The 18725-nt window shown below is 39.4% G+C and overlaps 1 protein-coding gene across 5 annotated transcripts in view; it reads left to right on the top strand.

Moving 5' to 3' along the window:
- The window catches only part of LOC149193208 (phosphoinositide phosphatase SAC8-like), a 143036-nt gene that overhangs the window by 28859 nt on the left and 95452 nt on the right, over window positions 1-18725 (top strand). For 4 of the 5 annotated variants that reach the window (XM_089404812.1, XM_089404809.1, XM_089404811.1 and 1 more), the window contains exons 2-10: window positions 1008-1135; window positions 1278-1369; window positions 1563-1620; window positions 1896-1952; window positions 2076-2109; window positions 2336-2416; window positions 2578-2684; window positions 2804-2890; window positions 3080-3157. In XM_089404812.1, coding sequence (XP_089260938.1) covers window positions 1008-1135; window positions 1278-1369; window positions 1563-1620; window positions 1896-1952; window positions 2076-2109; window positions 2336-2416; window positions 2578-2684; window positions 2804-2890; window positions 3080-3157 — 722 coding nt within the window. The remainder of the gene's footprint in view (window positions 1-1007; window positions 1136-1277; window positions 1370-1562; window positions 1621-1895; window positions 1953-2075; window positions 2110-2335; window positions 2417-2577; window positions 2685-2803; window positions 2891-3079; window positions 3158-18725) is intronic. The other variant, XM_089404810.1, reaches the window with a different exon arrangement.

The raw sequence follows: 18725 nt of genomic DNA, 5'->3' as shown, positions 1-18725 counted from the left end.
TTAATAACTTGTTGTACCATGTATCTTTTTGCCTCATAAAGTCACTTTAATATTATAAAGTACAATTTACTTTTAGAACTCATAAAGTGACTAGAAAGTCACATGACTTTAACAATCACATAAAGTCACACTAAAAAGGTGGGTTCAATTGTTTTCCTAGGCTTAAGAAAAAAACACTAGGAAACACCTCCTTGGTACCTTTTTCAACATTGCTACCTACAAATATTTGCAGCAGTGGGGATTGGTGTCCCCTGTTGGTTGGTGCCAACTGATATTTTGCAGTGGTAGGGATTGGTGCCTATGAATATTTCTAGTGGTGGGGATTGGTGTCTCTAGTAGGTTGATGTCTACAAATATTTGCAGTAGTGGAGATTGGTGCCTCTAGTAGGTTTGTGCCTACAAATATTTGTAGTAGTAGGACAATGCCTACAAAGAATTATAAAAAGAAGTTTTGTGGTTTTCTCCCAAAAGGTTTTCCATGTAAATCTTATGTTCCATGTCTTGCAGCTAATAGATCTCATATGTGATTATTTTCGTATGGTAACACCCCTGTGTCTAAGAAATGCATCCTAAGTTTCCTGTACTTATTTTGCCCATGCTGCACCCATTTCTGGAAACTTATTTCTTACCATTTTTCACTGTTTCTGATACTTGGGGATATATTAACCAATGTTTAAATCTTGTTTAAGGCTGTTTCCATTTGGTTCAATCCATGGTATATTTAATTTTGTTAATAGATATGTTTAAAGAGTGTTACCATTGATATCTTGTAATATAGGAGATTTTTACTGGTTACCATAATCTACTTACCAAAATTTAAATGGCCCTGGAGTTACAGTGTCTCACCACTTGAGAACTTTCTTCTATTCAGCCACGAAGAGAGTTTGAATTGTTTCAATGGATCCAGTAGTTATTCAAAGTAATTGAAATGAAGATTGACGATGGATAATCAACGTTTTTATGATGTTTTATACTTTTCAATACTCTTAATTTGTATGTCTATGCAGGTACATATGTATTTGTAATAACTTCTCGGAAGCAGGTTGGCATGCATCAAGGTTTTCCTGTTTTTCAAATAATGTCCTTAAAGTTTCTATCTTGCAATAAGGCATTGGAGCTTTCTACTGCAGAGGAAGTGAGTGTTGTAGCACTGAATTTTCCAGAGTATCGTCTGATTTTATCTGTAAATTACTTCAGAGCAATTTTATTTTCTGGGGTTAACAGTTTAATTCCAATCAAGTTTTTTGACTGATGAATTGACATGTTTATTTGAATAGAAGAGAGATGAAGCTTACTTTGTGAGCCTCTTAAAAATTGTAGAGACAACTTCTGGCTTATACTTCTCCTATCAAGCTGATTTAACTCTTAAGTGAGTGCTAGAGACATTTGGTTTTAACTTTTCATTGATACTTGAATACATATTGTTTCTTCTCATTATCTTTATGTGTCATCTTGTGTTGTTCAATTAAATAGCGAAGCTGATCAGGTTACAGAATACTATCAATTTTGCACATATTAAAGACACACAATTCTCTAAATACATTGGTGATTATGTATTGTAGTGCACAGCGGACACATAATTTTGAAGGTTTAAGGAAGATACCACCTCTATGGAAACAGGTCAACTCATTTAAAACATTTTCATAATCCATTTTTCATAGAATATGGGCGTTATGCATTTTATTTTGTTCCCTGTAAATTTATTCTATCATAACTCTCCCTTTGATTATATATTTCCACATTCCTATAAGTACTTCATATACCCTAAATGCAGTTTTAAGTTAGTTAGAAAGACATTTTCTCTTAATTGATGTAATACTCATGTCTGAGGCACTGCAATATATTAAAGTTATTCATTTGTGTAAAGTGCTCACTACTTTTCGTCCTCCTTTCAGGCTGATCCACGTTTCCTCTGGAACAGAAGTTTGATAGAAGAGCTACTAGAGGCTAAGGTAGGATTTTCATCTCGAGAATTTAAATTGGACAATACAAACTATCTATATCTTTTGATTGTTAGGTATGGTTGCCAAATCCTCTGTGATTACTAACTGCTTATAAAATTATTTGAATTGCAGCTTGAGCCATATATTCTACCTGTTATTCAAGGCAATATCCTCAAAGCTACATAATATTCAGAATGAGAATTCTCTCTTTGGTTTGAAGTATTCAAGGCTCATAATACAAGTGGAATATAAATGTGCTATCTAATGGCCAGTGTCTTTCATCGATGATTCTTTTCAAATCTTTGTTTGTATCAAAACAATGTGACTTATATCTTCTTTAGAAAATTCATAAAATCGGTTCATGTATCTTGTTAGCTTTAACTGGATTCTATGCTTTCAGACTATACAGCTCACCCTTAAAGAGTCATTAGTTACGGTTACTTTAATCTCACGGAGGTGTATTCGACGAATAGGTATGGATTTTGGAGACAATTTAAGGCTAGCAACATGAGATTCTGCTCCTTTCTAAATATAATAGAATGCCTTGAAATGGAATTTACTGTGTTCAATTCCTTTTGTCTGAAATTGTAAAAGGTTTTAATTATTTGAATTTCAAGTTGAATGGGCATTGCAGGAACAAGAATGTGGCGAAGGGGAGCCGACCTTGAAGGTCATGTTGCCAACTTCATAGAGACTGAACAACTGCTAGAGGTCGATGGATTTATAACATCATATTTGCAGGTATCTGCAGATGGATATGTTGTCTATGCAAAGGAAAGTGGGAAATGCATGTGAAATGTAGAAGATTTCCTGAATTCTACTGTTATGCTATTTCAGTAGTTGCATTTTCATATTTACAGGTGCGTGGTTCTATTCCAGTTTTGTGGGAACAGATTGTAGACCTTACGTACAAGCCAAAGTTGAATATAATTAATACTGATGAAACGGTACGTCTTTTTAGTATCAAAACTGATGGAACAGTATGCTTTTTTAGTATCAAAACTGACAAAATGCTGTCTTCTGAGGTTTGCTGGTCCTACTCAAGTATTTTTGTTTTTCTATTTGAAACCGTCACTATGCTATTATTATTTATATATCTAATGCAATGTAAAACTTGTATCTTTGCCTGATTGCAGCCAAAAGTTGTAGAACGACACTTTCGTGATCTTGTACAGAGATATGGACCTGTTTTAGCTGTCGATCTAGCTGATAGAGTATGGCATTATTCTATTTTTATTTTTGGCTTTTTTGTTCGTAATTATGTGTCATTTGAGTTATTATTTATTTTCACGTTGGTCGTAATGGTATTTCAATTAATTTCTTTTAATGGTCCTTAATTGATTTACTACAAAGTTTTTTTATATGAATTCTTATGTTAAATCTCCACACTATGGCTTTGTGAAATGCTGGATTGCCCAAAAAATGAAATTACTAGGTAAAAAACTAGCTTTGAGCTCCATTCTATATGTGATACATTATCAATGCTATAGTCAAACCACTGAGGAGTTTATAGAGAAACTAATGCTACCACTGAAGACAATGAATTTAGATGGCTTAGGAGGTGCCAAGATATCTGGAAATTCCCGTCTTCTCTAAATGTTAAACAATGGATACACAAGATACATAAGAGGTATGGGATATGAACCGTTATTATCAAGTTTAGTGTCATGGGTATCACTTCTCAGAGCTTTGGAGCTTCTTGGAATTTGGAAATGCTCCCTTTTTTATTGGGAGCTTTTTGGGAACTTGATTTGGGCACTCCTTTTTTATTTGGAGCTTGTAGAAGCTTCCTATCTGTCTAGAAGCTTCCAAATGATAGACATGAAGCTTTTACAAACTCCCGCCCATCTGGGGCCTGGAAACCTAAGCAGAAGTATCAAAAAACAATTGAATCATTGCTGTTTCTCATGCTCAAAAGGCTCCAAAAAGAAAAAAAGAAAAGAAAAGAAAAGAGCAATTGAATCGATCTATCATGTCATTTTAGAAATTTTCAATTTTATATAAATTAAGAGGGTCTGCCCTTCTTAGCTGTTTAGATCTGTTCACGCTCAAAATATAAGCTACTAGTGTGTGCTTATGTCAGTAAATATGGATCTTTCTACTAAGGTATTGAACAAATCTAATGCATGTCTTAAATGTTTATGGCTAGCTTACATTACTCCTATTTGATTGATGTAGCAATTTAGGATGATATGTGACATCAAGCTCAAGATATTAAAGGCTCTGTAAGTTTGTTCGTAGTTGAAACGACTAATTCATTCACATAACCAGTGGTTACCATCTAAGGAGGCAGTCAAATACTAACCACTCTTAGGAGCAGTAACAAACATTGGCACTATTAGCAATAATTGTTTAACATACTCATAAAGTGGGATGAAATTGTAACTCAAATTTACAGAACATACCACGGTACTAAATATACCTTATATATAGTCATGCATAGTCAGTAAATGGCTGATGGCGCGGAGAGGCGCTCTACAGCCCAGTTTAGAGTGGATGGGTGAGCGTTAGATGTGAGATGTTAAATATTTTTTAAATTCAAATTATTATTATTATTTTTTAAATTTTTATATTGTAACTTTGTTTTTTATTCTTAAAATTACAAACGATTTTTTAGATAAAACAAAGTATATTATACATATCACATTAAAATATATAACATATAAATAGTACTTATAAATTAACATTCATTTTACCATATAAATTAAAATAATGATTGCATAACCATCTTTAAATTTAATTAATAAGCTGATAAAAGTTTAATATTTACAATATAACAATATTTTTAATCATGAATATTTACCATGGATATTATTAACTTCTAAATAAGTTTTTTTTACAATATGTTAAAATTGGCAACTAGGGCCAAACTCCATGTGGTTCATCTTATTAATGGAAGCTAATATTTTTCTTGGATCCCTCTTATTGAGAGGTGTAGGATTTATCTAAAGATCATCCGATTCCGATAAGTATTCATGGAGATATGAATTTATTTGTGTTATAGGACAATTCGTCAAGGTCGGCCAGCAACCAAATAAACCCCACTTGTGCTCAACATTTTAGTATAAATAGAGGTAGCCTTCAAGTCATTTCAACACACTTGGGATCTCTTCCTCTCTACTTGTCTTTGAGTTTTAGTAGGAGGAGAGATCCTAAGGGATAACGTTGCCCTAATCGTAGAGGGCAGAAGCCGAGAATTGCCGGAACTGCCGGAATTGCCAGGAATTGCCGGGAACTGCTGGAATTGCCGGAACTGCCGGAACAACTGGAATCATCGGGAACTGTCGGAACTGCCAAGAAAGCTGACGCAGAGGGCAGACGCCGGAATTGCCAGGAATTGCAAGAACAACTGGGAAAGCTAACGTAGAGGGCAAAAACTAGAACAACTGGAACTGCCGGAACAACTGGGAAAGCTGATGCAGAGGGTAGAAGACGGAACTGTCGGGAACAGATGGAACTGCTGAAACTGCGAGAATTGTCGGGAACTGCCGGAACAGCTGAAACTACCAGAACTGTCGGGAACTGTTGGAACAGCCAGAGCATTTGTCTCCGAAGGAGAGCTGCATGCAAGGGACAACTAACTAACATTGGGATAGCTGTATGGTACTTAGCAGCAAGTACACCAAGCATGCAAGGGACAACAAACTAATATTGGGACAACAGCATGATACTTAGTGTAGCAAGCATGTATTGGTACAACTAGCATGCAAGGGACAGCTAGCATGCAACAACAAGCATGCTAAGGACAACAAGCAAGCAAGGGACAACAAGCAAGGTGCAGCCAACACATAGGTCAGTATGGCAGCATGGCACAACAATGGCACATAATGCAGTACAATGATGGGTACAATCATGATTAATGAAGCATGATGAGATGCAACATAGTGATGATGGGTGTAGCATGGTGCAGCATGATGACGAAATGCAGCACAACAATAGGTGAAGGAGTCACCTTGGAGAATCAGTTGAAGCAGCTTGTCTTCAACTGATCTCATGTATCATATTCTTAGAGATGATCTATGCTCTTATCTAGATAAGTCAAAGTGTTGACTTCTGTTGTAAATGTACTATCTCTCTCTCTCTCTCTGCTGAACTATTGAAGAACATATAAGAAGAATTGATCAAGGGTTTGCCCACATTAGGGTTTATCCCTGGCTAGTGCCACATCTTGTGTCCTCTTGTCTTGGCTTGTCTTCTGCGATTTATGTTTATGTTCTATCTGCAATTTACTTTAATGCTGATGTGATTGCTAATCTGGAAAAGATATTGAGCTAACTGTGAAAATTGAAATAAATTGCTCTAAGCATAGAACATACCTAAAATTAACATGGTATCAGAGCTGAGGTGAAGACAATGCCCAAGCAAGAGTGAAAGAGAAATCACTGAAGACAGTTGGGAAAGGACAAAAGGATCAATGGATTCCTCATCCCTCTTCAAATTCACCAAGGGTGAAGTCGAAGCAGAGAATATTATCAGAATGGCGCAATGAAAGTTTCTCATGGCCTACCTAAAGATCACTTCATTGGGAAGTCCAGATCTAAGGGTGGAAGGAAAGGCAGATGCCTTGGTTGCAATTTGTTCGGCCATTATGCGAATGAGTGTCCAAATGGCAGAGACACATCTCTTGTTGAAGATAACAATCATTCCAAGGACATCTTCAATGATCAAAGGAATGACAGGTAATGCAGGTGATCAAGGAAATGATCGACTCTTCAAAGAAAGCAAGGAAACCTAGGTATGAAAAATCAAATTTTGTTTTTGATAAGATAAAGAAGCATTATCTTTTATTGGCCCTCTCCTTCAGATTCTTTGGGAATCTGGCTTATTGATTGTAGTGCTTCAAGGCACTTCATTGGATAGAAGGGTGCACTCTCTAATTTGGTAGAGATGGAAATAATTGTGGGATTATACTTGGAAGTTGGAGCCGATGCCACCTATCCCGGAAAGGGTGTAGGGAATGTTATCCCTCAATTGAATGACAGTAACTCGATTCATTTACAGAATCTCTTTTATGTACTTGATCGAGAAGAACTTGGTGTCCATTTCGGTAATGGAAGTCAAAGGTTACATGGTGGCACTCATCGATGGAAAGGTACGTGTTTGAAAATAGAATTTTCAAAGATGTTTTTGAGTTCAGGGTTGTATCAAGTTGCAGGAAGTCCATTAGGGACCAAGGGGACCATTCCCCTCATGTAGCAGGTCCACAAGTTTGGAACAACCCAAGGGGTTTGAGATTCATGATCAGGAATCTCACGTATGCAGGTGGAAGAAATCCCTCTATGGCTTGAAGCAAAACTCCCCGGGCGTAGTACGAGAGGATTGATAGCTGTCAGATGAAGCTGAGATTCACTAAGTGTCAAGCTGATCCAAACCATTGTTTTAAGGTTGTGGATGATAGACCTCTCATACTAGCACCTTCTGAGGATGACCTATTTCAAACAGGTGAAGACCCTCTCACTTGCAGAAGTAAGAGGGAGTTGGATTCCGGATGTGGAATGATAAACTGCAAGCCTGTGACTACCTTGAGGATCTTAACTTTCAGAAGTTATATGGTAGTGATGTCAGACCAGATTTGGGAAATGCCTCTGAGTTTCATAAACCCATTTGCATTGATGTTCTTGGTGAACTTTTGTCCGGACATATGTTTTGCAGTTAGCATGGTGAGCTCATATTTGGTTGAGCCTCACTAGATTGGTGCCAAGAATCTTCTGAGATATCTTCGGGGCACAATCTCTCATGGATTGAGATACACTGTCGGAAATATGAAACTGCATAATTATTCGAATGCTGATTGGGCAGGCAATGTGGAGGATCACTAGAGCACTTCTCAGTGCTGGTTCTCTTTGGATTCTGCTTCGATATCATGGATGAGTAGGAAGCAGAAGTCGGTTGCTATAAGCACCACCGAGACCGAATACATAGCTACAAGTATGATCTCGTGTGAAGCTGCATGGTTGCAAAAGCTCTTAAGTGAGCTTTTTTGTACACATGATGAATACCGCTGTGTTTCGAGTGACAACCAGAGGGGGGATTCGATTATTGAGGAATCCCGTATTCGATGATTGCTCCAGCAGATAGACATCAGATACTGCCTTATTTGGGATATGGTAAGTCGATGAGCGAGGAGGCTCCATCACATTAAGACTGATGTACAGGTCGCAGACATTTTGTCAAAGCCCCGGGGAAAGATCAAATCTGTGACTTTCCCGAACGACTTGGAGTCGTTGAGAGACTTTCTTATAAGGGTCCTGCTGCCTGCATGTTGCATGCATTGAGCTCTAGGAGCTCTGGGGGGCTTGGGGTACTTACTGGAGCAACATACGACCACAGGGCAACTCACCCTCCCCTGGTAGTGCACTATGTACAGGATGATAGGTTCAACCTTCCCCTGTGATACCCCGTGGCGACTGTGGAACAAGATGATTAGTTCTTCTATGGGCCGGGATGATTAGTTCTCTCGTGGCAACTGTGGAACAGGATGATTAGTTCTCCTGTGGGCCGGGATGATTAGTTCTCCCGTGGCAATTGTGAAATAGGATGATTAGTTCTCCCGTGGCGACTGTGGGCAGGATGATTCGCTCTCCTGTGGACAGGATGATTAGTTCTCTTGTTGAGGCATCCTACCCATGCAGTCTGGGACTCATTGGAAGTACCTCTCATCTGATCAATGAGCAGGGAAATGGGGTTAGGGACCATAGTAGTACTATCGATGGACGCATCGATGTATCTACCATACTCCCTATGCTAGGATGACCTCCATTGATCTGGGATCAGTATGAGTGGTTTGAGACACTCTCTTGTGATATTGATCTGGGATTAATAAAACTGACTTCAGGGCAGTAAGAGTGATGTGACACACTCTCCTCAGATGAAACTGACTTCGGGTCAGTAGAGAATGGTATGAGACATTCTCGATCAATTCTTCTTCTTCATGGTTCAGCAGAGCAGAGCAAAGTAGAGTTCAGCAAAGCATAGCAGTGCAGGGCACTGATGGTAGAAATAGTACAGTCGGACATATGGATCAGCGGATGGAGTTCTCCCTAGTTGAGAGGGAGTGTTAAAATTGGCAACTAGGGCAAAAATCCATGTGGGTCATCTTATTAATGGAAGCTGATATTTTTCTTAGACCTTTCTCATCGAGAGGTGTATGATTGATCTAAAGATCATTCGATTCTGATAAGTATTCATGGAGATATGAATTTATTTGTGTTATGGGACAATTCGTCAAGGTCGGCCAGCAACCAAATAAACCCCAGTTGTGCTCAACGTTTTAGTATAAATACAGGTGGCCTTCAAATCATTTCAACACACTTGGGATCTCTTCCTCTCTACTTGCCTTTGGGTTTTAGTAGGAGGAGAGATCCTAAGGGATAACATTGCCCTAATTGCAGAGGGCAGAAGCCGGGAACAGCCGGAACAACCGGAATTGCCGGGAACTGCCGAGAACTGTCGGAACTGTTGGAACTGCCGAGAACTGTCAGGAACTGCCGGGAACAACCAGAACATCGGAACAACTGGAATTGCCGGGACCTGTCGGAACTGCCGAGAAAGCTGATGTAAAGGGTAGAAGCCGGAACAGTCGGGAATTGCAAGAACAGCCGGGAAAGCTGACGCAAAGGGAAAAATCCAGAACAATCAGAACTGCCGGAAACTGCCAGAACAACCGGGAAAGCTAACGCAGGGGGCAAAAGCCGAAACTGCCAGGAACTTCCGGCACTGCCAGGAACAGCCGGAACTACCGAAACTACCGGAATTGCTGGAACAGCCAGAACTGCCGGGCACAGCCAGAACTGCCAGAATTGTTGGGAATTTCTGGAACAGCCGAAGCATTTGTCTCTGAAGGATAGCTGCATGCAAGGGACAGCTAACTAACATTGTATGGTACTTAGCAGCGAGTGCACCAAGCATGCAAGGGACAACAAACTAATATTGGGACAACAACATGATACTTAGTGCAGCAAGAATGTATTGGTACAGCTAGCATGCAAGGGACAACTAACATGCAACAGTAAGCATGCTAAGGGCAACAAGCATGCTAGGGACAACAAGCATGCTAAGGACAACAAGCAAGCAAGGTGCAGCCAACACATAGGTTAGTATGGCAACATGGTGCAACAATGGCACATAATGTAGTACAGTGATGGGTACAATAATGATTAATGAAGCATGATGAGATGCAACATAGTGATGATGGGCGCAGCATGGTGTAGCACGGTGAGGTGCAGCATGATGACGAAATGCAGCACAACGATAGGTGAAGGAGTCACCTTGGAGAATCAGTTGAAGCAGCTTGTCTTCAATTGATCTCATGTATCATCTTCTTAGAGATGATCTATGTTCTTATCTAGATAAGTCAAAGTGTTGACTTCTGTTGTAAATGTACTATCTCTCTCTCTCCGCTGAACTATTGAAGAACATATAAGAAGAATTGATCAATGGTTTCCCCACATTAGGGTTTATCCCTAGCTAGCGCCACATCTTGTGTCCTCTTGTCTTGGCTTGTCTTCTACGATTTATGTTTATGTTCTATCTGCAATTTACTTTAATGCTGATGTGATTGCTAATCTGGAAAAGATATTGAGCTAACTGTGAAAATTGAAATAAATTGCTCTAAGCATAGAGCATACCTAAAATTAACACAATACCATGGGCAAATACCCAGAAGAGAAAGATAGAGAGAGGGAGGGAGAAAGGGAGAGGAGGGAAGAAAATCATAATACCATGGACTAATACCATGGTTTATCAATACCATGGGCCATTTATACTTTTGATTATTATGTTATGGATCTATGCTTCTAATTATTCCGTTACAATACCATGGGCCAATACCATGGCGTATCAATACCACATGCCCAAAAACCACAACTTATTTCAAAATCAAAATATTTTACAAATACTTTATTTTAATTTAATTTTATAACATTTTTTAATTAAATCTAAAAGCAAAAAGGTTATAATTACTTTTGAGGTATATCTAAACCCTCCAATATTCACATAGAGATTAAATCGAGGATAGATGCATTTTAACCAAGGATCCAAAGTAAGAGAGAAAACAAAGTGACTAACAATGATAGAGGAAAGATAGTGCATGATTATTTTAAGTTTTTTATTATTGTATTTTCTTTGACATGATTGATCCAAAATATAGGTTTAATATTTTACAACCAATTATATATATTTTTTAATTTAGATACTTTCTTAAATACAATAGAATGGGATCATATTTAAGAGAGAGAGAGTGAGATTGGGGGGGGGGGGGGGGGGGGGAATAAAGTGGGGGAGCGACATAGAGGTGGGAGAGACAGGGAGAGAGAGGAAGGAAGAGAGAGGGAGAGAGCGAGAAGGGGAGAGAGAGGGAGATAGTGACAGAGTTGGAGGGTGGAGAGAGAGAGAGTGTGTGATTCTTTGTTGAAGAATCTAGGGCAAAGTAGTGTAATGTGATTCTTCGTTACTTTATAACAATTTGTGGAGTCTTTTTACTTTTCTTGTTAGCTTATTCTTGTTTTTCTTCTTAATAGTGCATACTTGTGTACTTCATCAAACTGCTACCAAAACATAAAAAACAAGAACACAAGATGTTGGCTCTTTGCCAGGGCCAAAACCTCTCTTCTCTTGAGAGGAAAACCTTTTAGTGAATTTCTCTTATTGAAGCTTCTATTGATCAATGCCAAACCCTAGACCCCTGACAAAGAGATCCTCCAAGCACAATTCAAGTCCTTCCTTCTTTTTGCACCTTATTCCCTGACACTTCTTCTGGCACTTTGTTCTCCGACACTTCGTCCTCCTTCTTCCGGCACTTCGTTCTCTTACTATGAATCTTGTCTAGAGATAGACCTTCTTTGAGTGAGTCTTCTAGGTGAGTTGTTCCTCTTCTATCCTTGCACATGTAGACTTCAACGTTGACCAACTGAGATCCTTATTGAGATATGAATATATGATAGTGTTGCTGTTCTGCTGCCCTAGTTTCTCGCATGTGTGGGAGGATTACTAGGTGTTATATGCTCTTCTCTCCTTCGCTTGAGTGTCTTTCTTCCACGATGGAGTAGGAGGCCTTGTAGGCCTAGTTTTAGCCCCAAACAAAGAGAAATATACAATTGTGATCTTACTGCTGATATAGCTACAGACTGTCCCTCATTTTCTCGCACGTGTGACTGTGTATACCCTAGAAAACAGTCCCTCAGACTTCGTTGTTCTTCCTCCTTACCTCACTGCCCTAGTAGACCTTTTCCCTTGGCTTTCTTCGTTCTTCTTGTCCTCTTTTTCTTGCGGATTTCAGAGCTCAAGTAGTGTGTTCTATTTGGAGTGGACAACCTCTATAAATAGAGGACTGTCCCTCCATTTAGGCCGACTAGAAGGTTGACTAGTCCTCTTAATTGAAGGCCAACTTTGAGGGCAGTTTGGTGGTTGATTTGTTGAGTAGACTTCGATTAGTTTCCATAGTGGTGTAACATGCTTGAAGGAGCTTCTTGATGGTGCCATAACATAGGAGTGGACTTGACTTTGCTTGGAAGTTTTCCTTTAACTTTAATATATATTTATATATGGTGTAACATGCCCTTAAGGCTTCAACATTTCTTTTGACTATTTGACTCACCTATAGAACTTTGACGTGCTAGACCTACTTTAATGAGCAAGAAACTCATTGACATATATTATAAAATAATATTTCTTTTCTTGAATAAGTACAAATATCAAAAGTATATTTATGAAGACTGAACCTAGTTACACTTTCCTTCAACATGATGGGGGAGAGAGACAAAGGGAGGTGGGAGAGAAAGGGAGAGATAGGAAGGAAGAGAAAGCGGACTTGAGAGAGGGGGAGAGAGAGATGGAGTTGGAAGGGGGAAAGAGAGGGAGGGAAGAACAAATACATTGAGAGATAGAGGTGGAGAGAGAGAGGGAGTGATAAGGGAGAGAGCATACGAGGGAAGGGAGAGAAAAGGAGAGGATAGAGATAGTGAAAGAAGGGGAAGAGAGATAGGGAGACATAGATATGGAGGGGGGAGAGGGGGAGAACGAGAAGGAGAGAGAGAGGGAGATAATGATAGATTTGGAGAGTGGAGAGAGAGAATGTGTGTGATGGGGGGAGAGACAGAGGGAGGTGGGAGACAAAGGGAGTGGGAGGAAGGAAGAGAGAGAGGAGAGAGAGAGAGGGGGAGAGAGAGATGGAGTTGGAAGGGGAAGAAAGACATAGAGAGAGAAAGATGGAGAGGAAGTGACAAGGGAGAGATGGCGAGATGATGAGGGAGAGAGGAGAGCAAGAGAGAGAGAGAGGAGGGGAAGAGACACAGGGAGAGGAAGAGGGAGGGAGAGAGAAATAGATACATATGGAGATGTTGGAAAATCAAAAATATTATATTAGGGTTTGATTCTCCTTTCTTGATAATTACTTGTGAGTGTGTTGGCTTTGTTTACTTCTTTATTATCTTATCTTTCATCAAGCAATTATACATACATGAAGATCACAAAACAAGAGACACAAGATATAGGCACATGCTAGGGAAAAACCCCTCGTGGGGAAAACCCAGTCAAGATAATTCTTCCTTTCAATAGTATTCTTTGAGACTCTTCACTCTAGACCAAGACTAGACTTTCCCTCCACACCATGTCAGCCTTCCAGATCTTCTACCCCTTCCAACAACTTCGACTAGGCAGCAACTTCCACCAACAACAAATCTTAGGAGACTTTGATCTCCCAATCTAGACCACGAAATAGAGAGAGAGACACCAAAAACTCAATTTTATTCTTCTCTAGAGAATCCCCCAAACTCGCACTCCTTTTCTCCTTCTGGCAGTAGACTTCACACTTCCTAGCTCTTCTAGAGATATCGAACTACTTGAGCGAGTGAGTGCTTCAAATGACTTCGACCTCCTTCAATATAAGGGTTTCTTATGTGTCGAATGGGGGTCTTTAGGCCGACTTGATCTTCCTTAGGCCGACATGATGTGGAGGACACATAATTCATATTTGACTTGATACAAAACCTTTTTACATGATCCAAATCCCAGGACAGGTCTCTTTGAATATACAACGACTCTATAAACTCAATATTAATCCTAGGAGTCCACTATGGGGACTTTGACTAATACAATGATGATCCAAGCCTGAAACCCATGCTTTAATAAGTCATTGTGACAATAATAAGAATTCTTTTTCTTTTTTCTTTTGACAAGTACATTACATAATGACTCAAGTACATTATTGAAGACCGAACATAGTTACATTTTCTAACACTCGCTCTTAACTAGGGAGGTATTCATAATGTATATATACAATGAAAGATCTCAAACTATATGAAAACATGAAGAACTTTTAGGCATCACAATGCCATGGACTAGATTCCTGACCAAGGAAATCTATCCAACCAGTCACTCAACAATTTAGGCACCGCAATGTGATGGACTAGATTCCTGACCAGGGCAATCTATCCAACTAATAACTCAACAGTTAAGGCACTGCAATGCCATGGACTAGATTCCTGACTAGGGCAATCTATCCAAGTGGGACTAAGGTGGACTCAAGCTTTCTACCCCTCTAGGTACCATCAGAGCTACTTGCTAATCACCAACCCAAAGATATAGGTGTGTATCCAAAACAGATTTCAATAAATAACACCACCTTTTCAATTCTGAGATTCCAGACATCAACATAGTGCCGATGAGATGTCTCCCCAGGCAATGCTTCACTCGCAAAGCCTCAACAAATCTCTTCCATTTCCTTATCATCAATACAATCACCAATATCTACCAAACCCAGTAGGTTTCTTAGATATTCGAACTTCTTATTTGGAAGAGCCTTTGTCAGTATCCCTGCTACCTATTCATTTATCGGAACATACTCTAACTTCACGATCCCATCCTGCACCAAGTTCCTAATAAAGTGGAACTTATTATTGATATGTTTCGTCCTCAAATGAAACACGGGATCTCCAGACATCTTGATACAACTTTGATTGTCACAATTAATCACAGTAGGACCTAGAGGCTTGAACAAATCTGTCAAAAGCTTCCTTAACCAGACAACCTCTTTTCCTACTTCACATGCAGCCACATATTTTGCCTCGACACTACTCAATGCAACGGGATCTTGCTTCCTACTCATCTATGAGATCATAGTAGCTCCGAGATTAAAGCATCCCGTGGTAGTGCTTCTTCCATCGGTCTCACTACTAGCCCAATCAGAGTTTGTGAAGCTAATTAACTTGAATTCCTTACTATCATACTTTAGGCAGTGATGTATGGTGTCACAAAAATAGCTCAATATATGTTTGGCAACTATCTAGTGATCATGACGAGGCTCCAACTGAAACTGACTAAGAATGTTCACTGCAAAACATATATCTAGCCTAGTATTTACCAGATACATTAGGGAACCCCCCAACTGTCGATATGAGGTAGGATCCACAAGACTAGAGTTGGAGCTCTTCAATTTTTTGAGGTTGGTGATCATAAGAGTAATCATCGACTTAGAGTCCATCATCCCAAATTTATGTAATAACTTGATGATGTACTTTCCTTGCCCCAAGTATATCTCCCCAGGTTTCTGCCATACTTCTAGACCTAGGTAGTAGTGCATCAATCCTAGATCCTTCATCTCAAATTCAGCTGCCAACATCTTCTTGCATTCTTGAATTCTTCGTTCTTCACCAGTGATGAATAGATCATCCACATATAGTAGAATAATGACGGGCTCATTATTTACGACGGATCAACAATACTCTTCACGAACCCAATTCTGAGAAGATATGCATCCATTCTTGCATACCATGCCCTTGGTGCTTGTTTCAAGCCATATAGGGCCTTCTTGAGTCTGCAAACATGAGAGTCCCTACTATTCACTTCAAAACCTTCAGGTTGTTCGATGTACACTTCCTCATCAATGGTCCCATTTAGAAATGCGGTCATAACATCCATTTGATGATTATTCCACCCCATTGTAGTAGCCACTGAAACCAACGATTTAATGGTAGTGTACCTTGCTATAGGTGCAAAGGTTTCTTCATAATCAATGCCTTCCTTTTGAGAGAAACCCCTTGCTACGAACCTTGCTTTGTATTTGTCTATACTTCCATCAACAACATGTTTGATCTTATAGATCCACTTCGATGTGACAACCGATTTGTCACTAGGTCTGCAAACGATTTCCTAAATCCCATTCTTCATGATGGATTGATATTCTTTTTGCATAGCTTTCTTCCAAACCCCTTTCATGCTCAATTTTCTTGAATGTAGATGGTTCGACTTCAATCAATTTTGTCATATATGCAGCATAACTAGAATACCTTTTCAGTTTCTTACTTTCCCTGGAGGGCCCTATAGCAACTTCATGTCCTTCAACATCTTCTAATCTTGCTTTCAACCAATTTGGCCTCTTCCTTGTGGTTGGGATAACCACCGATTGAATAGGCTCACTTGGTCCTTCTTCTTCAACATTAGAAGGATCTTCATGATGAATTTCATCTTCTTCAAATACGGGAACTTCTTCATCATCAGAATCAATAGGAATGTCCTTTGATTTCTTGTAGGCTTGATTCTCATCAAATATGACATCCCTGCTTACTTCAATGTGTTTTCCTTTATATAAATTCTGTATGCCTTTGAGGAAAGACTATTACCAACGAATATTCCCTCGATGCTTGTCGAGTCCAACATCTTTTGCTTGTCTTTTAGAACATGAATATATGCTGGACTTCCAAATATGCGGAGATGATCCACACTCGGTTTCTTTCCTGTGAATACTTCTTCGGGTGTAGTATTATCAAGACTCTTATGAGGACTTCTATTTTGAACATACACAACAGTCATTGTTGCTTCACCCCATAAGAACTTCGGTAGATCTTGATCAAGGAGCATAGTTCGAATGCCTTCTTCAATTGACCTATTCTTCCTTTCGGCCAATCCATTTTGTTCGGGATAGTAGGGAACAATGAGCTCCCTCTTAATACTTGCATCCTTACAATATGCAATCAACTCTTTAGAGGTGTATTCCCCACCATTGTCAGATCTCAGAGTTTTTATCTTTTTATCGGTTAGGGTTTCCACCTCAGCCTTGAACTCCTTGAACTTATCAAATACTTCATCTTTAGTTTTGAGTAGATAGAGCCATGTCTTCCTTGAATGGTCATCAGTGAATGTTACATAGTAGAGATGACCTCCAAGTGACTTGTTAGACATGGGCCCGCATACATCGGAATGGATGAGATCTAATATTTCTTTAGATCTAGATTCACTATGATGAAATGGCTTTCTAATATGCTTCCCCAAAGAGCATCCCTTGCACACACCTTCATGATCTAACTTCATATCAGGAATACCATGAACCAGTCGACTAAGAGTAGGGATGACCCTATAATGGAGATGACCATATCTTCGATGCCATAGTTCAATGGGACTTATTTCCATATGAACTAAAGCTTGAGGAGATGGAGTGATAACCTAGTAAAGACTTCCTTATCGAACTCCAATAACCCTAGCTTTGTCAATACTAGAGTTCTTTCTCCAAACCAGTACTTTTCCAACGACAAAATCAATCCTTTCCCCTTTCTCTTCTAAATAAGAAATAGAAAGTAAATTCTTTTTCAAACCTGGAACATAGAGAATGTTGCTAAGATGCAACTTTGATCCATTGGCTAGCTTCAATGATGTAGATCCCGGGCCTCTAACAGCATAGCTTTTGTTGTCACCCAATTCCACTGCATGAGAGGATGACTCCTTTGATATAGTGTGAAGTTGCTTGCTTTCACCAGTCATGTGTCTCAATGCTCCACTATCAATGATCCATGCATTGTCGTCAGTAAGAGAACCTGTAACGGCAACCAAGAATCCTTGACTCTTGACTTTGTTGAATAAGTAATAGATGATGTTCTTGATCCATCTTCCAGCAGCATTGTAACCCAATCTTATGTAGTTCATCGTAGAGGGAGAATCCATCCAGCAAAGTGATCTTCGACTTCTCTTGACCTTAGCTCCGATACGATGTTGGAAAATCAAAGATATTATATTAGGGTTTGATTCTCCTTTCTTGATAATTACTTGTGAGTGCGTGGGCCTTGTTTACTTGTTTATTATCTTATCTTTCATCAAGCAGTTATACGTACATGAAGATCCCAAAACAAGAGACACAAGATATAGGCACATGCTAGGGAAAAGCCCCCCTTGAGGGGAAAACCCAGTCAAGATAATTCTTCCTTTCAATAGTATTCTTTGAGACTCTTCACCCTAGACCAAGACCAGACTTTCCCTCCACACCATCTCAACCTTTCAGATCTTCGACCCCTTCCAGCAACTTCGACTAGGCAGCAACTTCTAGCAACATGCAGCTTCCGGCAGCAACAAATCTTAGGAGATTTCAATCTCCCAATCCAGACCACGAAACAAAGAGAGGGAGACACCGAAAATTTGATTTTCTTCTTCTCTAGAGGCTCCCCCAAACTCGCACTCCTTTTCTCCTTTTGACAGTAGACTTTGCAATTCCCAACTCTTTTAGAGATGTCGAACTACTTGAGAGAGTGAGTGCTTCAAATGACTTCGACCTCCTTCAATATATAGGCTTCTTGTAGGTCGAATGGGGGTCTTTAGGTTGACTTGATCTTCCTTAGGCCAACGTGATGTGGAGGACACATAATTCATATTTGACTTGGTACAAAACTTTTTTACAAGATCCGAAAGCCCAAGAAGGGTCTCGTCGAATATACAATGACTCTATAAACTCAATATTAACCCTAGGAGTCCACAATGGGGACTTTTATTAATATAATGATGACCCAAGCATGAAACCCATGC

Source organism: Pinus tabuliformis, chromosome 2_2, assembly GCF_031772625.1.
Source record: "Pinus tabuliformis cultivar Carrire ecotype Pingquan chromosome 2_2, CPIR1, whole genome shotgun sequence".
NCBI lineage: Eukaryota > Viridiplantae > Streptophyta > Pinopsida > Pinales > Pinaceae > Pinus > Pinus tabuliformis.
This window is presented reverse-complemented; position numbering and strand designations above follow the sequence as displayed.